At 41.3% G+C, this 24,144-nt stretch overlaps 1 protein-coding gene across 2 annotated transcripts; it reads right to left on the bottom strand.

Moving 5' to 3' along the window:
* Positions 1-2,714: 2,714 nt before the first annotated feature.
* Positions 2,715-23,515, bottom strand: LOC124012640 (hepatoma-derived growth factor-like). Of its 2 annotated transcripts, none has more exons than XM_046326483.1 (9): positions 23,377-23,515; positions 19,371-19,434; positions 19,007-19,183; positions 17,980-18,558; positions 12,744-12,820; positions 12,294-12,438; positions 11,854-12,009; positions 3,856-4,044; positions 2,715-3,428 (listed from the first exon to the last, which is right to left on the bottom strand). In XM_046326483.1, the coding sequence occupies exons 4-9, from the start codon at positions 18,028-18,030 to the stop codon at positions 3,408-3,410; spliced, it is 639 nt and encodes a 212-aa protein (XP_046182439.1). In that variant the 5' UTR covers positions 18,031-18,558; positions 19,007-19,183; positions 19,371-19,434; positions 23,377-23,515; the 3' UTR covers positions 2,715-3,407. The 2 variants fall into 2 exon arrangements, with proteins under 2 accessions (XP_046182439.1, XP_046182437.1); XM_046326481.1 differs by having other exon boundaries at positions 17,553-18,558; positions 23,377-23,512.
* Positions 23,516-24,144: the final 629 nt, after the last annotated feature.

The following is a 24,144-nucleotide window of genomic DNA, read 5'->3' as shown; positions in this document are numbered from 1 at the left end:
TTTGCCACATTTGTTGATAAAATCTGAAAATACTCTGGATACATCCAGTAACAAGAATATTCCTGGAAAATGTGGGGTAGGTGCAACATAAAGGTTTGAGTGAGAGGACTATCTGGTGCCTCCATGTGGCCAAACACCTCTCCAAAGTGTGCACAGTTACTAAGTCATTCCAATGCACTTGTATGACTCAAAGAAGAGTCGTCAGCTATAGGGTGCTTTTTTTAAGCTCCTAGCTGTGCCATTGAGGAACTAGAGCAAGCACACTTGTAGTTTTGTTTGGAGCACAACCCTGCATCCACGCCATCACACAATTACTGTTTATGCAACCCAAAAACAGACCATTATAATTTGAAATCTGGGTCAGGTGGGCATAATTTGAATGCTTGCTCTATTGCCAACATCACTAGCTAAGTTATAAAGTACAATCCTACAACGTTAGGCTTTCACAAGGCAATTCAGAGAAACGGATAGTAATTTTGGTGTGCATAGAAAAGGAGTCAAGTGCATTCAGTTGCGTGAACTGCAGCAAATTTGCTTCACAATAGACAAACACAGGCTCATTCTGTTCAGAACCACCCAGGGTATGACGCCATGTCATAGTGCAACATAGTGATCATAAACATTGACCCTGTATATGACATGAGTTTTACGATATGGAAATGTGAGGTGCACATTTGGACTCACGGGTGTTTGGCTTGCTTGATGGACATCAAAACAGTATTTATTATCGTCAACATCTCATCTTTCAAAATACATAGAGTCCTCTTAAAATGTAAAACATTTCCCTCACTCAGACAAATTTGGCAAAGTTATCCAATTAGCGGGAGGGATGGGGGCAACTTCTCTCTCGTGTGCAGTACTCAAGTTTAGAACGGCTGTCAGTCAAAACCCATACAGCACTGTGAAGCACAGAACCTGAGCGCTGACGTCATTTATAGCATGTTACTCTATAGCCACTGCATTCCAATTTAGTTGCTTATCAGGCATTTTTCAACCAATATACAGGTATGAGTGTAACAGGTTAAGACAGGGCTTTGCAAAGTGGTTTTGTTCTCTTGTGTTTATGTGAATAGATTTGTGACATTCAATAAAAAGTTAATTCTATGGGATCTAAGTGTCAATGAAGACATTTGGTCACCTCCCATGTACAGGCAGCATGCAACATGTTATGTAGCTTTAAAGCGATAGTTTCGCTAGCGACAACTTGCTAGTGATCTAAGAAAAGTTAAATATCTTAAAAGTGAAACACACCACGAGTAAGAAAATACATCCCCTATTTCAAAGTCAGGCCGAGGAAAAACGTAAGTACAATTACTATTATGTACAGTGCATTTGGAGAGTAGTAAGACCCCTTGACTTTTTCCACATTTTGTTACGTTACAGCCTTATTCTAAAATGTATTAAATATTATTTGTCTCATTAATCTACACACAATGTCAAAGTGAAACAGGATTTTAGAAATGTTTGAAAATGTATAAAATATTAAAAACAGAAATACCTTATTTACATAAGTATTCAGACCATGTGCTACGACACTTGAAATTGAGCTCAGGGTCATCCTGTTTGCATTGGTCATCCTTGAGATGTTTCTACAACTTGGGAGTCCACCTGTGATAAATTCAATTGATTGGAAATTATTTGGAAAAGCATACACCTGTCTATAGAAGGTCCCACAGTTGACAGTGCATGTCTGAGCAAAAGGCAAGCCATTAGGTCGACGGAATTGTCAGTAGAGCTCCGAGATAGGGTTTTGTTGAAGCACAGGTCTGGGGAAGGGTACCAAAATATTTATGCAGCATTGAAGGTCCCCAAGAACCCAGTGGCCATCTTCTTAAAAGTTTGGAACCACCAAGAATCTTCCTAGAGCTGGCTGCCCTGCCAAACTGAGCAATTGGGGGAGAAGGGCCTTGGTCAGGGAGGTGACCAAGAATCCAATGGTCACTCTTATAGAGCTCTAGAGTTCCTCTGTGGAAATGGGAGAACCTTCCAGAAGGACAACCACCTCTGCAGCACTCCACCAAATCAGACCTTTATGGTAGTGGCCAGACGGAAGCCACTCCTCAGTAAAAGGCACATGACAGCCTGCTTGGAGGCACCTAAATAACTCTCAGACCATCAGAAACAAGATTCTCTCCAAAGTTTGAACTCTTTGGCTAGAAGGCCAAGCGTCACATCTGGAATAAACCTGGCACCATCGCTACGGTGAAGCACGGTGGTGGCAGCATTATGCTGTGAGAATGTTTTTCAGCGGCAGGGACTGGGAGACTAGTCAGGATCGAGCGAAAGATGAACGGAGCAAAGTACAGGGGGATCCTTGATTAAAACATGCTCCCGAGTGCACAGGACCTCAGACTGGGGTGAAGGTTCACCTACCAAGATAACGCAGGAATGGCTTCGGGACAATTCTCCAAATGTTCTTGAGTGGCCCAGCCAGAGCCTGGACATAAAACCAAACATTTCTGGAGAGACCTGAAAATAGCTGTGCAGCGACGCTCTCCGGACAGAACTTGAGAGGATCTGCAGAGAAGGGGAGAAACTTCCCAAATACAGGTGTGCCGAGTTTGTAGCATCATACCAAAGACGACTCAAGGCTGTAATCGCTGCCAAAGGTGCTTCAACAAAGTACTGAGTAAAGGGTCTGAATACTTATGTAAATGTGATATGTATTTATTTGTTAATACATTTGCAAAAATGTCAAAACAACCTGTTTTTTCTTTGTCATTATGAGGTATTGTGTGTAGATTGAAGAGGGGAAAAACCGATTTAATCCATTTTAGAATAAGGCTATAATGTAACAAAATGTGGAGGGGTCTGAATACTTTCCGAATGCACTGTACACACCTTAAAGCCAAGAACATAAAGATGTGTTCTTTTTATAAAGCACACCGTCATAGATAAAAAGCTATCTAATATTCTCAATCCAATGAACCACAAAACTAAAAACATATTTAAAACAGGATAAGCAGGATTCTCATGTCAAATGGAAAAGCATTATGAATGTCATGTTCAAAAGATTTTCCCCAAAATTGTGTTTTTGTTTGCTTATATTCAGATTGTTAAGAAACTGGCGGGCGTGTGTACTCTAAACTGTAATGCATTTTGACACCTAGCAGATAGACTTCATAATTGCACTTTAAAAAAAATGTATACATCCGAAACCCATTTCCTCTTGAGCATTGCATTTCTCCTCACTATTGGTTTGACAACAATTTAAATCCTGGGATATTCAATACCCCCAACCGGCAAGTAAGTTTGTTTTGCCTGTACAATTTCTATATAGGTCTTAACACTTTCCAGTTACTTAATAACAGCAGAAACCTAGCATTCAAAGATTAGAAAATTATGTTGATGCCCAAAATTCCATGGAAAAGAACCACGGGTCCTTGGTCATCCTCGGAGGGTTGCTGTTAAGCACTGTCAGTCACAGGCTGAAAGAAAAGCATGGAGAAAATGTTACATTGCATCAGTAATTTATGTTTGTAAATCATGTTGTAAATGAACCAAACACCACTAACTATTCAAAGTTAAGTGGATCAGGGGTGAGTTTCTCAAAAAACTTGTTGCCAGCACAGTACAACACATCTCTTCATGGCACAGCTCGCGTAGGACAGCAAAGTGCTTAATTTGAATTGCGTTAATTCAAGCACAGAAGATTGTCAAGAGAAATAACAGGCCATATTAGCTACAAGGCGTTTGGAAAACTCACCCTCTGTCAGCCCTGAAGTATGACCAAATGAATAGATATTCTCCAAACAGGAGGTTGGTGTAAAACATAGCGAAGGGTACATTCATTATTATTTTTTGTTGTTGTTTTATGTCTCTGTAACTCAACGTGTAAAAGACAGCTTCCCTCACCTTCTCTGATGTTAATTGGGCCTCGGTCGGTGGTTTTGCTTGGCTCTCTGGCTTTGGCTCACCTGCAGAAGACAGCGCTGTGGGCTTAGGCCCTGCCTTGTCATTGAGCTTCAGCTCGGTGTCAGACTTCTTGCTATCCACCTTCGAGTCACCTTTGCTCTCTGTGTCCTTAGGTCGTTTAGGAGAGCTCTTCAGAGAGAAAGACACATGACCCTTATTCAAGTGCCATGTTTCCACAAGTCGGCAAACATACACGATTGCTTACTTTCTTACGTTTTTTTTACTGATTCAAATAAACAACCTCTTAAAAACCTTTAAAATACCATGTAATAACAATTTCTTTACGAATAACAAAGTGACCCACACCTGCACCTTTCCTATTTATTTGGCAGCACTTTATAATATCACCTTGTAGTAAAGCATTTATAATGGATTAGTAAATTGTTTATTAATTAAAATCAGTACTCCAACATTTGTTAATGTTACTAAGCTAGCTATTCACATATTTATAAACTTCTAAAGTATGTAGTAATGATCCATATGATCATTTATATGTATAATATAGGTCCTTATATGCCATTTAATCATTAGCTATGTATTTTTGCGTGGATTCATCTAAAGTGAGGGCGAGGCAAGCTTCAATGCCATACAACTCTCCTTCCGTGGCCTCCAATTGCTCTTAAATACAAGTAAAACTAAATGCATGCTCTTCAACCGATCGCTGCCTGCACCTGCCCGCCTATCCAGCATCACTACTCTGGACGGCTCTGACTTAGAATACGTGGACAACTACAAATACCTAGGTGTCTGGTTAGACTGTAAACTCTCCTTCCAGACTCACATAAAACATCTCCAATGCAAAGTTAAATCTAGAATTGGCTTCCTATTTCGCAACAAAGCATCCTTCACTCATGCTGCCAAACATACCCTTGTAAAACTGACCATCCTACCAATCCTCGACTTTGGCGATGTCATTTACAAAATAGCCTCCAATACCCTACTCAACAAATTGGATGCAGTCTATCACAGTGCAATCCGTTTTGTCACCAAAGCCCCATATACTACCCACCATTGCGACCTGTACGCTCTCGTTGGCTGGCCCTCGCTTCATACTCATCGCCAAACCCACTGGCTCCATGTCATCTACAAGACCCTGCTAGGTAAAGTCCCCCCTTATCTCAGCTCGCTGGTCACCATAGCATCACCCACCTGTAGCATGCGCTCCAGCAGGTATATCTCTCTGGTTACCCCCAAAACCAATTATTTATTTGGCCGCCTCTCCTTCCAGTTCTCTGCTGCCAATGACTGGAACGAAATACAAAAATCTCTGAAACTGGAAACACTTATCTCCCTCACTAGCTTTAAGCACCAACTGCCAGAGCAGCACACAGATTACTGCACCTGTACATAGCCCACCTATAATTTAGCCCAAACAACTACCTCTTTCCCTACTGTATTTATGTTATTTATTTAGCTCCTTTGCACCCCATTATTTTTATTTCTACTTTGCACATTCTTCCACTGCAAATTTACCATTCCAGTGTTTTACTTGCTATATTGTATTTACTTTGCCACCATGGCCTTCTTTTTGTCTTTACCTCCCTTATCTCACCTCATTTGCTCACATAGTATATAGACTTGTTTATACTGTATTATTGACTGTATGTTTGTTTTACTCCATGTGTAACTCTGTGTCGAACTGCTTTGCTTTATCATGGCCAGGTCGCAATTGTAAATGAGAACTTGTTCTCAACTTGCCTACCTGGTTAAATAAAGGTGAAATAAAATTAAAATACATTTTTAAAAGTATACATTAGAAATACTTTATCTGTTTTGAGTGACCAGTAATTTCTTACAAAAAGATGGACATGAATTGGTAGACATTCCAGCAGTACCTGATGCTCCTTATTAAGGTCTCAAAATAGCCTAGAACATATGGTCAAATAATAAGCACACAATACAGGATGTTAAAAGAAATATAGCGAAGATTTGTCACAAAAACTGATGTAAAACAACTGTTTCAAGGTCATGAGGAAGTATTGTAATGCTAATGTTTTTCTAACGTTGTCAACCTCTCAAACCAGAACTAATCATAAAACAGGGAGATGTAGCCGAACCGGCCAGCTTTTCTCCAGTGGATTTTTATTAATTCATTACATACAGTGCCTTCAGAAAGTATTCAGACCCCTTGTCTTTATCCACATTGTTACGTTACAGCCTTATTCTAAAAAAAAAAAAAAATTCAAACATCAATCTACAAACAATACCCTGTTATGAAAAATAATAATTTGCAAATGTGTTATATATAAATACCTTATTTACATAAGCATTCAGACCCTTTGCTATGAGACTCAAAATGTGCATGCTGTTTCCATTGATCATCCTTGAGATGTTTCTACAACTTGATTGGAGTCCACCTGTGGTAAATTAAATTGATTGGACATGATTTAGAAAGGCACACGTGTCTATATAAGGTCCCACAGTTGGCAGTGCATGTCAGAGCAAAAAACAAGCCATAGGGTCGAGGGGAATTGTTCGTAGAGCTACGAGACAGGATTGTGTCGAGGCACAGATCTGCGGAAGGGTACCAACACCTTTCTGCAGCATTAAAGGTCCCCAAGAAGTGGCCGCCATCATTCTTAAATGGAAGAAGTTTGGAACCACCAAGAGAGGGGCCTTGGTCAGGGAGATGACCAAGAACCCGATGGTCACGGACAGAGCTCTAGAGATTGTCTGTGGAGTTGGGAGAACCTTCCAGAAGGACAAGCATCTCTGCAGCACTCCACCAATCGTTCCTCAGTAAAAAGGCACACGACAACCCGCTTGGAGTTTGCCAAAAAGGCACCTAAAGACTCTCAGACCATGAGATTCTCTGGTCTGATGAAACAAAGATTGAACTCTTTGACTTGAATGCCAAGTGTCATGTCTGGAGGAAACCTGGTACCTTCCCTATGGTGAAGCATGGTGGTGGCAGAATCATGCTGTTGGGATGTTTTTCAGCTGCAGGGACTGGGATACTAGTCAGGAACGAGGAAAATATGAATGGAGTAAAGTACAGAGAGATCCTTGATGAAAACCTGCTCTAGAGTGCTCAGGGCCTCAGACTGGGGGCGAAGGTTCACCTTCCAACAGGACAACGACACTAAGCACACAGCCAAGACAACCCAGGAGTTCTTTGGGACAAGTCTCTGAATGTCCCGAGTGGCTTGCCAGAGCCCGGATTTAAACCTGATCTAACATTGCTGGAGAGACCTGAAAAAGCCGTGCAGCAAAACTTCACATCCAACCTGACGGCGCTTGAGAGGATCTGCAGAGAAGAATGGGAGAAACTCCCCAAATACAGGTGTGCCAAGATTGTAGTGTCATACCCAAGACTCTAGGCTGTAATCGCTACAAAAGGTGATTCAACAAAGTACTGAGTAAAAGGTCTGAATACTTATGTAAATGTAATATTTCAGTTTTTTAAATTTATCTATAAATTAGCAACCATTTCTAAAAACCTGTTTTTGCTTTGTCATTATGAGGTATTGTGCGTAGATTAATACATTTTAGAATAAGGCTGTAAGCTAACAATGTCGAAAAAGTCAAGGGGTTTGAATACTTTCGCTGTATGTGATAGAGTTAGAAATGTTACATGCATAAGCTTTACATTCTTCCAGTGCCTCAGTCTTTTAAAAACGCAGACTATTTTCACACTTTGCTTTGTTTTGGCGGCATTCCGACTAGCCTTTAAAGGCATTAATTCTTTAAACGTAATACAATCAAATTTGAAAGTACTGGGATAGTTCAGCGAAATTATGTATTCAGGTATTTGTTTTCTTACCACATAAGAGGTCTATGGACTTCTCTAAGGAGCAACTGCAATCCACACTTGGTTTTGGTAGAAAAAACACTGCCATGAAAAGGGTCGTGTTTGCATTTTCGGACGAAGGTATACACCACACTATTACAACAGTGTGACTGTTTGTATTTATTAAGGATCCCCATTAGCTGTGGCCAAGGGATACTCTTCCTGGGGTCCAGTAAAATTAAGGCAGTTATTCAATTTTTAAAAAATAACTATACAATCAACAGATTTCACAACACATTAAGTGTCTGCCCTCGGGCCACTAATGTACTACCACTGTTCTGGAATAAAATGTTTATTATATTTCCTTAAACATTCTCTGTAGAGTGTGATTATTGTTTAACCATCAATATGTCCTAGGACATTTTGAAAACTTAAATCTGGAATGCTTAATGGTGAAACTGCCATGTTCATTTGCAATATTATAACAAAGAAGTTAGTGCAAAACAACAACAACATAAGAAATTCCCCTCAGACATCACTACATGCGCGATAAAACAGCAGAATATGTTCTGCACGCTGTGCGACACTCCTCACCTCCGCTTAGTCTCCCCAAAAAACTAAAACATATACACTATATTAACAGTGGCACAGTTTCCGCGACTGTAGATACCATCTTGAAAGGAGCATCTTGAAAGGTCCATCTTTTTGAGAAATTACACTGGTCACTCAACATTATATATAGTATTTATAAAGTATAAATAGCACCCGCTTGAGACGAGGCTATGCAAAAAGACTCATGATTGGTATTTAAAATAATTATATTATATTTATGATTAGATTTATTAAACATCTGAAGAATTATCTTATTATTACATAAGTTGTTTATAGTTTTTTACCCTACCCAGATGTTTCCTTTCGTTTGAAAGTCTGTTTCTTAAATCCTTTGTTCTTCTTGTTGTAAGTAATTATTTCATCATATTTTAAATACCTTGTAGAAAATACACTTTATAACACAGTCAAGAAGCATTATGACCATCATATAAGTCAGATAGGCCTATCACATACTGTACAGGCCCTTAGATCAGTCATCAGAAGAAAAAAACGGTGTCTTGTCCTCCTGAAATCTGCTCCTGCAGTCACTTTACTTCTACCTACATGTACATACTACCTCAATTACATAGACTATCCTGTGCCCCGGCACATTGGCTCTGTACCGGTACCCTAGGTATATAGCCTCACTACTGTTATTTTACTGCTGATCTTTACTCATGTTATTTTTTAGTTAACACTTATTTTTTTAACTGCATTGTTGGTTAAGGGCTTGTAAGTAAGCATTTCACTGTAAGGTCTACCTACACCTGTTGTATTCGGCGCATGAGACAAATACAATTAGATTGGAAAGCGTTCCACAGAGATGCTGGCCCATGTTGACTCCAATGCTTCCCACATTTGTGCCAAGTTAGCTGGATGTCCATTGTGTGGTAGACCATTCTTGATACACATGGGAAACTATTGAGCATGAAATACCCTGCAGCGTTGCAGTTCTTGACACAAACCTGTGCGCCTGGCACCTACTACCATATCCCGTTCAAAGGAACTTTCTTTTGTCTTGCCCATTCACCCTCTGAATGGCGCGCACACACACACAATCCATGTCAAGGCTTAAAGCGCCTCCTTTAACCTGTCTCCTCCCCTTCCTCTACACTGACTGAAGTGGATTTAACACGTGACATCAATAAGGAATCACAGCTTTCACCTGGACAGTGTCATGGAAAGAGCAGGTGTTCCTGATGTTTTACGCACTCTGTATAATGCAGCCTAAAGCAGAAAATGGTATCATTGCCTGTGAGTAAGTTCTTCGCCAATACCGGCCAGTGCCAGTCATTCGCATGAAGAGGAGACTGAGATACAGGGTTCGCAGATGTGGATTCCTTGTGAGAATTTGTCGGCGAGTAGGTGTTACTTTTATCTTTTCTTTACATTAGTTTATTTAATAAATATTTTTTTTACCTCAATTTTCTTAACTGCATTGTAAGGAAGTGTTTCACTGGAAGTTCTACACCTGTTCTATAAAGGGCACGTGACAACTACAATTTGATATCAAGAGCACTGTAGGCCTACCGCTGGCCAATCAGATGGCTCAGATTAAAAAATATTTTTTTTACCTCAATTTTCTTAACTGCATTGTAAGGAAGTGTTTCACTGGAAGTTCTACACCTGTTGTATAAAGGGCACGTGACAACTACAATTTGATATCAAGAGCACTGTAGGCCTACCGCTGGCCAATCAGATGGCTCAGATTACAGTGTCTGCAGTAACGGAGCACATATAAAAGAAAGCCGCAGTAAAGTTGATACTGTGAGATTTCAAAACATTTAAAAGCATGACTCGGGAGAACCTGTCAACGAACACAGCAAAGAGCTGTTGTTTTTATGAGTGCGTTCATGTTTAAGTTCTTACTCAGCACTGTCAACACTTTGTATTCAACACTTTTAAAAGGCCATAAAATGCACGTCCCTACTATTTCCACTCTGCGCTACAACAAACACTCCAGCAGTAATGAATGAGTAGGAAGGTATCTATAGGCTTGCATTGTTGTTATTATTAGCGGCTTGGGTCTTATTTAATGTCAAGTAATATTTCACTTTCTCTGTTGATAAGAGTAACATGAATTTGTGCATGAGGCAGAAATTATGCGGTGCGAAGGTGTCCCTTTTTGGTCAGTGTCAGTGGAGGAAAGGGAGAGCAGAGGGATGTTGAGAGGCGGACCCTCAGTCTGCTGCTCTCTCCCTCCGCTAAGACCATCAGATGCAGGTGCCATCAGCCCAGTAAAATAAAAATAAAAAGCACATTTAAAATGTATGCTCACTCGGCTGCACCTCAAAAGTAATACAACTGATCTATTACCGGTGTGATCATACAGGCTACTTCCTTTTTAAATTATTTTTTAAATTATTAGTATTATTATTATTATTTTTTTTTTAAAGGCCCCCTGCAACAGTGCACTGGCAGGGCAATTCAAGCAAACCCAATGTGCTGATAAAGTATCGGGCCTATAGCTTACTGCGCAAACCTCATTGTTACAGTACTGTTTTTAAATTGGTCAATGTTGCATACACTTGTCTTTTAAGTAATGTAAAAAATAATCTGAGCAGTAGATCTCTGCCTGCATTTTGACTCAGAAAAGGTTAGTGACCACTGTTCTAGAGCATTTTCCTTTACAGTGGCAATTGTGATCGAATCAATGCAATGTTAGCCACTTCCAATCCAACATACTGAAACAAAACAAACTATGCAAGAGATTTTGTTGTAGGCAGAACACATCAGAGCAGGATAGTATTGCATTGACACGCACGTCTCATCCCATACTCTATACAGACCAGTGCAGCATAAACAATCAGAGCTGCAGTAGGCCTATATGATAACAGACCATTGGCATATACGGATCCGTGCCATTTACTTTGAACTGGACTGTGTTTACAACATGAGCAGTCGTGAATAGATGAGCTTGGTTTAGGATCAAAGCGAGAGCTTCATATAGCCACTTGTGCACATTTTGTTCATATCATTTGCTAGGTAGTGAGTTATTAACCCAGTTATAGATCGTTTGTAGTTAGCAATACGGGAGTGATTGCTTCCTACATGAGCACAAAATGTATACATTTCTAGACATCTTTAAAACACGAGTCATGTAAAAGGTTTTTTTTGTCTTAAAGGGGCAGTGTTGTATTTTGAAACAGGTTTGAATAAGCTAAGTAGCCAATAGGCAGAGGGTAGCATAATTTGTATGATTCTCTGTAATAATGTTATGGGAATAATAATACATTTGATTTTGTAAAGTGGTTTCTGGCATCAAACAACATTTTCAGTCACCTTGTCTGAAGGACAAGCGGATAAAGAGGTTAAAAGTCTCATGGAATGTAGACCTTCATTGAACATCACACATTGTCTGCTACTGTAGGCTGAATGATAGAACAGCTATTTCCATATTAAAATGTTATGGGATGCATTTTCGGCATTGTTTTTGATGGTAGGCCACACTGGTAGGTCTACATTATGATAAAATAGACTGTTAAAACTAACTTAAAGTGGGTACAGCCTCAGTGTTCACTATAAACGTTCAAGTTGGTGCTCAGCAGACATGAAATTTGCTCTGTGCCGTAAAAAAAAAAAAAAATTTGGGAACATTGCTTGTGACTGATACTTACCTCGACGGAATCCCCAGCTTTCCTCTTGGCCCCTCCCCTGTCGGTCTTCTCGTCGATGATGAGGGTCCCTTCGTCCTCATCACTGCTTCCTTCTGCATTCCCCTTTCGCGGCACACCTGCCTCCACCACCCCCTCTGCTGGGGTCTCCTTTGCCAGCTGAGGGAAAAATAACATAATTTTGTCAGGAAAATGTGGTGAATTACTCCCTGTATTTGCTGAGGTTGAGTATAGGTAAATCTGTATTTGGGAGTACTTTTCGTCATGGATGATAAAGTAATAGGGATTTTGTGTTACCAGAAAAGGAAAAATAAACATTGTGTGGTGAGCTTCTTAATATTGGCTAAAATCATGTCATGTGTCACACAAGAACAAAGGCTCATGCACGTCAGAAGGTAGACAGACAAGACCCTTTTCGTCATAATCTAAGCACACACACACACCTCATAACCTGCGGGTTCGTGTATCACCGTAGGATTGTTCTCAATTTCCCATAGACCCTCACTGAAGCCTTTCCTCTTGGTGGGCTTGCCAAACTTCTCCTTGCCCTCCTCATAGGGGAACAAGTCCTTGGGACCCAGGAATGCACTGAGATGGCAAAATTTTAGAAAGTTCAAAAGGTTGACGCATGCAACAACCTACAGAGCTTCAAATTATTATTCTATGGAGCTAATTCTAATTCCAAACGAACCGCCTAATGCACTTGTGGAGATTTGGAGAGAATTTGATAAGCGAAAGAAACAATATATGGTGGTAGTTCCAACTTGTTCTCTGATAAGCTAGTCTGTATTTTCACCATATTACTTCTCTCAGATCTCCACAAGTGTATTGAAGGTAGGGGCTCATTTGGAATTGTGATAGGATTCGTCGCATCAAAAACCATATTCACTTACGTCTCATGTGTCCCAAAGAAGAAAACTTGGTACTTGTTGGAGGGGGACTTGACTGCTCCTTCGGGTAACTCATTAATCTGCAGAAGGAAACAGGGAGTGCAATCTTTTAGTGAGTGCATCTGTTACGTCCCCCAGAAAGAAACCAAAAACTGGAGCTCAAACAGAAGGTGAACTAACAAAGAGTCACTAACAACCAAAACTAAACAGGTTCAGAAAGGGTTTCAGAAAGACACTCATGGGGTGTCCAACTGGGACTTAAAGGCCCCAATCATGTCCAAATATGCCCAAGAGGAGGCAAACACAATATAAACCCACACCAAACTTAATGACATGAAGCAAACAAAAGAAAATGGAGCAAAACAAAAACAAATATAAGATAAAGGATTGTTTTTTAAGAAATCAAATAGGGAGAACCAACTAATGGTGATAACCCTCCACATCTCTCAAGGCAAATGGAGCACTAGGACAGCCGTTCTTAAATATCACCTGTGCCAGTACCTGATATGGATTTATGAATTGCAGGAGCTACCACAAACAAGTACATTAAAAAAAATGTTGGCTACTGAAGCAAAGAGAAGAGACAGACCATTGTAAACAAAGACGCCAGTGCTCCATTAAGGTAATTAAAAATGTACTTCACACTCGACAGGCCTGGTTGTCGACAGGTTCTTTAATGACTGACCAACACTTGTTTTGTTACTCAAATACACACACAGCGTAAATGACTGACATTTAGTTTTGTGAAAATGGTCTCTTCACTGACTCACTTTGTGCTGAACAATAAAAAACAACAGTGTGTGTAGGTTTGGCATTATGGGCTAATTTATGGAATACTTTTCTGCGTGCTCATTTGACACATTCTTTGGTGTAGTTGCACATTTGGGGGTGTCCGACATGAACATACACACACAGAAATAGAAACTCATTCTAAAAATGAACATTTCAGCAGTAGGCCTAAATTAGTACTCTAATTACATTTCTTATTCAAAACTATCTAAGATCAAAGGATTAGAATTGTTTCTATTTCCATTTATCCACAAACTCAACATACAATTCTGATGAGCAAGATGATACAATGATGTCATGTCAAACATGTAAGAGCAAATATAGCTACTTTGCCAAGACTAGCCATAGAGTAAGAACATTTGGATTGGCATGTTCAACAAGGTTATTCTGCAGGACTTGAACCCAAAAGTTAAGCACCAATCTCCAACCTACTGAGCCATATGAATTTCACATTATAGCTTGATACTCGTGAAGTGGTGGAAAAAGTGTCCAATTGTCAAACTTGAGTAGAATTTTAGATACCTTAATAGAAAATAACTTAAGTCACTCATTAAAATATTACTTGAGTAAAAGTCTAAAAGTATTTGGTTTTAATTATACTTAAGTAGGGGCACACTACAACAAAGCATGCGTTTAGTGAGTCCGCCAGATCAGAGTCAGGGATGTTCTCTTATTGAATAATATGAATAGTAAAGTACAGATACCCCCACAAACTACTTAAGTAGTACTTTAAAGTATTTTTACTTAAAGATGTAATGTGTAACTTTTTGGGCAACCCAAACCAAACTTATAGATCTGTCATTCACATGGAAAGCAAGTCTAAGAAGCGGTAGATATAGCGGGCATAGGACATTTCTATGCTTCCCATGCTTATGTTTTGGGTTTTTTGCACCACCATTTTCTGGTTGCTTAAACTAATAGTGGACTAATTTCAGTTTGTGACAAAATAAGATAGTGTACACTATCTAAACCGTTGTGAAATACATTTTCCGTAACCCAAAATATTGTTTCAGCTCTTTGAGGCTGGTGTAAAAAAAAACGAAAGTAAAAGTAGCAAAAAACAATTAAGAACGGGAAGCATAGAAAAAAGCACACCTAGAACATATTTAAATCATGCAAAAACACAGTGTTGGAGAAGAAATTAAAAGTGCAATATGTGCCATGTAAAAAAGCTAAAGTTCAGAACATATGAAAGCTGGTGGTTCAATATTCCCAGTTCTCCGATATTTGCAGTTAAGAACTTTTAGGTTGTAGTTATTATAGGAATTATGACGCGTCGACTATTTCTCTCTATACCATTTGTATTTCAAATACCTTTGACTATTGGATGTTCTAATAGGCAATTTAGTATTGCCAGCCTAATCTCAGAAGTTGATAGGCTTGAAGTCATAAACAGAGCTGTGAAGCAAGCATTGCTAAGAGCTGCTGGCAAACGCAGTAAAGTCTGAATGAATGCTTACGAGCCTGCTGCCGTCTCCCACTGCTCAGTCAGACTGCTCTATCAGCTATCAAATCATAGACTTAATAATAAACACAGAAATATGAGCCTTAGGTCAGTAATATGGTCAAATACGGAAATTATCATTTATTCTTTCAGTGAAATACAGAACCGTTGTGTATTTTATCGAACAGGAGGCAACCCTAAGTCTAAATGTCTGTGACATTGCACAACCTTCCATGTTATGTCATAATTACGTAAAATTCTGGCAAATTAGTTCGCAACGAGCCAGGCGGCCCAAACTGTTGCATATACCCTGACTCTGCATGCAATGAACGCAAGAGAAGTGACACAATTTCCCTAGTTAATATTGCCTGCTAACATGACTCTTAAATAAATATGCAGGTTTTAAAAAATATACTTCCGTGTATTGATTTTAAGAAAGGCATTGACATTTATGGTTAGATACATTCATGCAACGATTGTGCTTTTTTTCGCGAATGTGCTTTTGTTAAAACATTACCCGTTTGGCGAAGTATGCTGTGATTCATGACAAATTAACAGGCACCGCATTGATTATATGCAATGCAGGACAAGCTAGTTAACCTAGTAATATCATCAACCATGTGTAGTTAACTAGTGATTATGTTAAGATTAATTGTTTTTTATAAGATAAGTTTAAAGCTAGCTAGCAACTTACCTTGGCTCCTTGCTGCACTCGCGTAACAGGTGGTCAGCCTGCCACGCAATTTCCTCGTGGAATGCAATGTAATCGGTGTCCAAAAATGCTGATTACCGGTTGTTATGAAAACTTGAAATTGGCCCTAATTAATCGGTCGACCTCTACTTCTTAGACTTGCTTTCAAGTAGAATGATAGATCTATAACTCACATTTCTATGAGAATTTGGTCAGGGTGGCCCAAAAAGTTACATATTGCCACTTTAAAATCCGTGAAGGGAAGTGAACAAGTGCACACTTCGGAAGCAAGATGATTATTGGGACACAACACGGGACACCTAGGCTACCTTGTTTTCAGATTAAGACTACATAAAATTGAGAGGTACCCATTATATTTCTCTGTGGGACACAGCTATGGTGTGTTGTACAGGAAGCCCTGTGACAACGGTTGGGCACTGAGTCACCATGCCTGCCTCGCTGTCCCACCTTGCTTCCTGATGGGTGTCATGCCAAAGAGGCCCTATAGGCGTGCCCGTTGTGCGTCTTACCAGAGTGTGTGTTTGGTGGGCTAGGACAGGGGCATTGTCTGTGGACAGTCTGTTAATTAAAGTGGAAGGAGGGAGGGATAGTGGGAGGAGAGACAGACAGAAAACAGGGGAGGGGGGGGGTGTATATGCATTGTTCCAGGGATCTGAACAGCCATGTCCTGTATCTATGGTCATCGTAGGCCATTCTGAGCTTTCTGATATCATGCTCTATATCTTACTTTTGTAACAGTGCCCTCTAGGCATCTGGTTGTGAATTTCTGTCATGTACAGTATACTGCCATCATGAGCAATGCACAATTAATACAAATGAACAAATAACACATTGTCCTGAAGACCTACTTTCTTTTATTTTTTACTTCAGCTGGTCATTTCCCAATGTTATTTTGGGGAGGCTACTGTGCAAAAGTATAAATTACAGAGGTAAATTTGGCATGACTTTTGACGAAAATAAACTTTTAGAAGTTTCCAAACGCTGTTGTTGCATAAATTGGTAGAATATTTACTTGAAACTAATCCACGTTGCCGAAACAGTTCATTACACTTCAATGGATTTGGAATGCCTCGGGAAGGGAGAGCACCAATTCAAGCAATGTGTGTTGTCCTTTGCCCGAGGATATAACTTATTATATATATATATATATATAAACAATGGCAATTCTCATTAATGACAATAAATCCCCTAATTTGGAATGGAGTCTAGGCTAAAATACAACATTTACATTACCGTTACAATAGGCTCATGCATTCCTTCCAGACAATCAAACGCTGCCGCCAAATATTAACCATACGGGAATTACCACATTGTAGCAAACTCGGTTAGTGTTTCAAAGAATCCATTTCACGACTCGCCTAAACTTTGTCTCACATTCACATTGTAAAATGCTACTAGTTGGACTTGGAATAGCCTAATATCCGAGTGGTAACTGTTATTAAACGTAGGCTACTCGAGCCTATTTGTTACCGAAGTTGAAGATGTTATACATGTTTGTTTACATGAAGCCAGGTTCTATCGAACAGCCTATACTAGGCCTCGTATCAATGGTTAAATTAAACCGTGCCTCTGCGAACTGAACAGTAATAATGACGGCATTTGCTAGGTTACTGTAAAAGTATGTTTACTGCTACAAATAGATGATTTCGCATTTCTCAAAATCAAACACCGAATGTACAAAAAAAAATGCCACTAGCCTATTTCACACCACGTAGTCATATGCCAATAAACTTTGCAAAGACCAGGGGGTAGGCCTCGTTGAACTGATCTAGCAGATAGGCCTACATGCATGTGGACTAGAAACACGAAGAGGTAAGCCTACTATTAGCGTTTGGTTAAGCAAGAAGAAAAGTATGAAGGAGCTTACCCTCGCGGGCCAATGTGGATAACCCTTCATTTTTGCAAACACGAGATCCCCAGGCTTGTATTCTTTTTGCCTATTCGACCTCGGCATAGCTTCTCAGCGGATGAATAAGATATATTTTAAAAATATATATATAAATGTAGAATGTCAGTTTACTGTTGCAAGTAAGAACAACGAGATATAGGCTCCCAGAGGATTGCACTTGTGAGGTTAAGAGCTCCAACTTTGGGTGGCTTCAGGTTTTCGCATTAAAATTAAATCATGCGTAGAAATTTGGAACATGGACGCAATCGAATTGGTAACTTCGCGCGATCCAGAGCTTTGCAGAGTGTGGTTAAAAGCTGCAGCTATTAAATTTAATTTTCTTATTTAAAAATATAATCATTCCGTTATTCCTGCCGTCGTAATCCTCTGTAGTCTATCTACAGACCTTGTTTTTGTTTGAAATTTGGAACCGCTTCCCTCTCATGAGCTGATTCATTATCTGGGATTGACTAGTATGGTCTAGGCCAAAACCGAGGTAACAAAGATATTGGAATTCTGCAAGATTACATACCCTCCATGGATTCTAAGGAACAGAAACCTTCAAATACACCAACAAAAATGCCTGTTTTGTATTTGATTTGCTTTAAAAGGTCAATTGTCTGTAATATTCTACTGATAAAAGATTGTTTATGTATTTGGGTAGCCTATCTACGGAGAACCAAAAACCATTTTCTCCACTATTGTGCCGATCCAAAAAAGGGTACTGTTACTGGCTCTATTTTCTTTCTCACTTTCCTTTGCAGCACAGTTCCAGAAATCTTATGGTGAATGAATGCATAACCGGGCAAGGCCAAAATTCAGCTTGGCGCAGCCCCACTGGACTCAGTAGTGTGAAAAGGGTTGAGTAGTACACTAAGTATCTCAAACTGATAATTCATCCTGAATTGTCCCCGAGTTGCTCCTGGTATTCTCAGATCAAGACACCGTGTGGGAATATTGAGAAGTCCAAGGTACCTGTAAAAATCTGTGTAAAGATGATTGACATTACTGGATATATCAAGTACATTTATTTTTTAGCATGAATGGGCTGTAAAGGAGTCCAGTCTTCTTTTGACATATTAGTACAAATCCAAGACCAACCAAAGTATCTCCAATCAAACCTGTTGGGTGTTTTATCATGATCTGTGATGCCAGACTTACTATATTGCCTTAGTCTCACATATAAACGTTTGACACTTCATTGTATAGCATCTAAAGTACCTAATTTGACAGGTTCTGAGCTGCACAGACAAATGTGTGAGCCTTCTGTTTGCAGAAAAACCTTTCAGCAGATTTGGGTCCCTCCACAGTCGTGCCTGAGTATAGCTTCCTTGATATACCAAATAAGGCATCTGCAGCTACAATTTGACTCATATCTGCCTAAAATAAATGAGTCCCATTTGCCTTATGATATTGTTTAAGAAGCCCCTCACCTCTCCACCTGTCAAATCCATCATGTTGTTGTTTCTTGTTGTATACCTGAGGACATAGAGGGGTTCTGATGCCATCTGAGGAGGCTGGTGGAATCCAACAACTAGCATTGAGTTCATGCTGCCAATGTCTGAATTCCTCATATGACTCATTTGTGGAGATTCGTTAAGATCATATTGCTGCTCCAAATAAAGTACAGGAAAGGAGAACCGTTTTGTTGTTGGCAGTATTAAAGTCAATTTAAGGATGTTGGGAAATCAGTATTTCAAACCAAAAACAGTGTGCTAAGTAAAGACAGTAAACATTTTTAAAACACACTCTTTGGATCAACATGATGGTAACATTTACATTTGTAAAAAATAAAACCTTTGAGTGATTGGCTCGCTGAAAAGCTGCTGCTACCCCCCTTCGAACAGTCCCACGAGGCAGTCTGTGACAGAAACATAGCATAGCATTTACACTTCATTCAACAATATTCGTTTTAAACCCAGCAATTGCCATTTTATAAAAATGGGCCCAGACATAAGGAGATGAGCAAGCCAAAAGCAGAAGATGGATTATCAGTACTATGATATTCTATGCAGAATATTACTACTATGGTTAGTCCGATTATGCAGAATACTGCAGAAAAGCTAGAATGATCAGGTGCTAACAAACAGGTGCTCTAAGGTCAATTTGTCATGTTTTGTCTTATTTTGTCTTGTCATTTTGCTTTTCCCTCTGTTCGTTTTCCCCCTGCTGGTCTTTTTAGGTTCGTTCCCCTCTTTCTCTCTTCCTCCCTCTCTCTCTTCTCTCTATCGCTCCGTTCCTGCTCCCAGCTGTTCCTATTCCCCTAATCAATCATTTAGTCTTCCCACACCTGTTCCCTTATCTTTTCCCCTGATTAGAGTCCCTATTTCTTCCCTTGTTTTCCGTTCCTGCCCTGTCGGATCCTTGTCTATGGTTCACCGTGCTGTGTCTGTGTATCGCCCTGTCGTGTCGTGTTTCCCTCAGATGCTGCGTGGTGAGCAGGTGTCTGAGTCTGCTACGTTCAAGTGCCTTCCCGAGGCAACCTGCAGTTCAAGATCGAGTCTCCAGTCTGTTCTCGTCATTACGAGTGGAATTGTGCTTTATGATTGTATTTTTTACTTTACTGGATTAAAGACTCTGTTTTCGCCAAGTCGCTTTTGGGTCCTCATTCACCTGCATGACAGAAGGATCCGACCAAAGAATGGACCCAGCGACTACAGACGCTCGTAACACTGCCGTCGAGATCCAGGGAGCCATGCTCGGCAGACACGAGCAGGAATTGTCTGCTGCTCGCCATGCCGTGGAGAACCTGGCCGCTCAGGTTTCCGACCTCTCTGGACAGTTCCAGAGTCTTCGTCTCGTGTCACCTGTTACTTCCTGGCCTGCCGAGCCTCCGGAACCTAGGGTTAATAACCCACCTTGCTACTCCGGGCAGCCCACGGAGTGCCGCTCCTTTCTCACCCAGTGTGATATAGTGTTCTCTCTCCAACCCAACACATACTCAAGAGAGAGCTCGGATTGCCTCGTCATATCACTCCTTACTGGTCGGGCTCGGCAGTGGGGCACAGCTATCTGGGAGGCAAGCGCTGAGTGTACTAACAATTATCTGAACTTTAAAGAGGAGATGATAAGAGTTTTTGATCGTTCAGTTTTTGGGAAAGAAGCTTCCTGGTCCCTGTCTTCCCTATGTCAAGGTAATCGATCCATAACGGATTACTCTATAGAGTTTCGCACTCTTGCTGCCTCCAGTAACTGGAACGAGCAGGCGTTGCTCGCTCGTTTTCTGGAGGGACTCCACGCTAAGGTTAAGGATGAGATTCTCTCTCGGGAGGTTCCATCCAGCGTGGATTCTTTGATTGAACTCGCTATTCGCATTGAACGACGGGTAGATCTTCGTCACCGAGCTCATAGAAGAGAGCTCGCGTTAACTGTGTCCCCCCTCTCCCCGACACTACCGTCTTTCCCCACTGACTCAGGTGTTGAGCCCATGCAGCTGGGGGTATTCGCATCTCGACTAAGGAGAGGAACGGAGAATCACCAACCGCCTCTGTCTCTATTGCGGTTCCGCTGGTCATTTTGTCATTTCATGTCCAGTTAAAGGCCAGAGCTCATCAGTAAGCGGAGGGCGACTGATAAGCGCTACTAGACGGTCCTCTCCGTCAAGTACCTGTACTACTTTACCGGTCCATCTACGCTGGACCGGATCGGCAGCTTCCTGTAGTGCATTAATAGACTCTGGGGCGGAGGGCTGTTTTATGGACGAAGCCTGGGCTCGGGAACATGACATTCCTCTCAGACAGTTAGGGGAGCCCACGGTCATGTTCGCCTTGGATGGTAGTCCTCTCCCCAGTATATTATGTGAAACACTACCTTTAACCCTCACTGTATCTGGTAACCATAGTGAGACCATTTCTTTTTTGATTTTTTGTTCACCTTTTACACCTGTTGTTTTGGGTCATCCCTGGCTAGTGTGTCATAATCCTTCTTTTGATTGGTCTAGTAATTCTATCCTTTCCTGGAACGTTTCTTGTCATGTGAAGTGTTTAATGTCTGCTATTTCTCCTGTTTGTTCTGTCCCCTCTTCTCAGGAGGAACCTGGTGATTTGACAGGAGTGCCGGAGGAATATCATGGTCTGCGCACGGTCTTCAGTCGGTCCAGAACCAACTCCCTTCCTCCTCACCGGTCGTATGATTGTTGTTCTGATCTCTTTAAGAAGCGTTTTGCATCCGCTCCTATCCTTGTTGCACCTGACGTCACTAAACAGTTTATTGTTGAGGTTGACGCGTCGGGGGTGGGCGTGGGAGCCATTCTGTCCCAGCGCTCCGATACTGACGATGGGGTCCACCCTTGTGCGTATTTTTCTCATCGCCTGTCACCGTCGGAACGTAACTATGATGTGGCTAACCGCGAACTGCTCGCCATCCGTTTAGCCCTAGGCAAATGGCGACAGTGGTTGGAGGGCGACCGTTCCTTTTGTCGTTTGGACTGACCAAAGGAACCTTGAGTACATCCGTTCTGCCAAACGACTGAATGCGCGTCATGCTCGTTGGGCGTTGTTTTTCGCTCGTTTCGAGTTCGTTATTTCTTATTGCCCGGGTACTAAGAACACCAAGCCTCATGCTTTATCCCGTCTCTTTAGTTCTGCTGTGGCTTCTACCGATCCCGAGGGATCCTTCCTGTTGGGCGTGTTGTCGGGTTGACTGTCTGGGGAATTGAGAGACAGGTTAAGCAAGCACTCACGCACACTGCGTCGCCGCGCGCTGCCCTAGTAACCTTCTTTTCGTTCCTGTTTCTACTCGTCTGGCTGTTCTTCAGTGGGCTCACTCTGTCAAGTTAGCTGTCCATCCCGGCGTTCGGGGTACGCTTGCTTCTATTCGCCAGCGGTTTTGGTGGCCTACTCAGGAGCGTGACACGCGCCGTTTCGTGGCTGCGTGTTCGGACTGCGCGCAGAAGTCTGGTAATTTTTTTTCTGCTTCTGCTCCTGGTCTTGCTGGGTCTCAGTCTGTTCCCTGCCATCGCATCTCTCCTGTTCTTGTTCCTGCCCTTGCTGTGTCTCAGTCTGTCCCTAGTTGTTACTCTCCTGGCCTGTTTGGTCCTGTTTGCTCTAAAGCTTTCAGTTCTCTACCCGTGTCTCATTTTTTTTTTAGAGTAGTACCCTAGTTTCCTTTTTTTTTCGTTTTTCCGTTACGGTCCTGAGGAGAGGAGTTGGGTTCTTTCTCGGGACGTGCTGGACCGTTTTTGTTCTATGATTTCCTCCGTTGCCACCAGTGTTCCTCCTCGAGAGCGCCAGGAGGCGCTCGGTGAGTGGGGGGGTACTGTCATGTTTTGTCTTATTTTGTCTTGTCATTTTGCTTTTCCCTCTGTTCGTTTTCCCCCTGCTGGTCTTTTTAGGTTCGTTCCCCTCTTTCTCTCTTCCTCCCTCTCTCTCTTCTCTCTATCGCTCCGTTCCTGCTCCCAGCTGTTCCTATTCCCCTAATCAATCATTTAGTCTTCCCACACCTGTTCCTTATCTTTTCCCCTGATTAGAGTCCCTATTTCTTCCCTTGTTTTCCGTTCCTGCCCTGTCGGATCCTTGTCTATGGTTCACCGTGCTGTGTCTGTGTATCGCCCTGTCGTGTCGTGTTTCCCTCAGATGCTGCGTGGTGAGCAGGTGTCTGAGTCTGCTACGTTCAAGTGCCTTCCCGAGGCAACCTGCAGTTCAAGATCGAGTCTCCAGTCTGTTCTCGTCATTACGAGTGGAATTGTGCTTTATGATTGTATTTTTTACTTTACTGGATTAAAGACTCTGTTTTCGCCAAGTCGCTTTTGGGTCCTCATTCACCTGCATGACACAATTGACTGTTCATGGGATACACTACATACCTCCCACAATTCCAAATGATGGACAATGTTTCCACCATTGTGAGACCTAATGATGCCACTGCCACTGTCGCTACACCGCCAGATCAAACCGCCTCCCTCTTGTGACACTCCACAACTGCTACAGCATGCTGTGTCTGGTGGAGTTGAAGCTCAACAGCTGGGAAGTGAAGCAACAACTCCCACAGTGTCCTCCAGGCATCTATATCCGTCTCTTGGTATGTGTATGTTTAGGGGGTTTCTTTCCCTGACATGTTTGAAGGATATCCATGTACTTTAAAGATACCATGAACTAATGGGTCCTTTTTTCAAATCACCATAGTAATGGTAGATTTGGACCTGCTGGACCTGATAGGAAATAGGTAGCTGCTGTTCTCATTCAATGGGTAGATTTGATTTTTGGGTTAGTATTTAGAATTTTTGTTTGTTTTTGTTTTGGACCATCAGGTGCAAATCTAGCTTAATGTCAGAGTCCAATCTAATTGTTTGTATCCTTTTACAACCTACAATTATGTACATGTACTTTTTTTTGGTCTGATATAAAAGTTAGTGCAAAAAGGGTCAATGCAGATATATGCACTACCCTCTGTAGCACCATGCTTTTGGATGCCAAGCTGTTGCCATACCAAGCGGTGATGCCAGCCAGTCAATATGCTCTCAATGGTGCAGCTGTAGAACTTTTGAAGGATCTGAGGGTGCATACCAAATCTTTTCAGCCTCCTGAATGGGAAGAGGCATTGTCGTGTCCTCTTCACGACTTTGTTGGTGTGT

Source organism: Oncorhynchus gorbuscha, linkage group LG24 (genome assembly GCF_021184085.1).
Source record: "Oncorhynchus gorbuscha isolate QuinsamMale2020 ecotype Even-year linkage group LG24, OgorEven_v1.0, whole genome shotgun sequence".
Taxonomy (NCBI): Eukaryota; Metazoa; Chordata; class Actinopteri; order Salmoniformes; family Salmonidae; genus Oncorhynchus; species Oncorhynchus gorbuscha.
This window is presented reverse-complemented; position numbering and strand designations above follow the sequence as displayed.

Coding starts and splice junctions, on each gene's coding strand:
- LOC124012640 (XM_046326481.1), bottom strand. CDS start 17,639: ATGCCGAGGTCGAATAGGCAAAAAGAATACAAGCCTGGGGATCTCGTG. Junction 12,821..17,552: donor ATCCACATTGGCCCGCGAGG/GTAAGCTCCTTC, acceptor TTCCTTCTGCAG/ATTAATGAGTTACCCGAAGG. Junction 12,010..12,293: donor ACGAACCCGCAGGTTATGAG/GTGTGTGTGTGT, acceptor TTTTTCCCTCAG/CTGGCAAAGGAGACCCCAGC.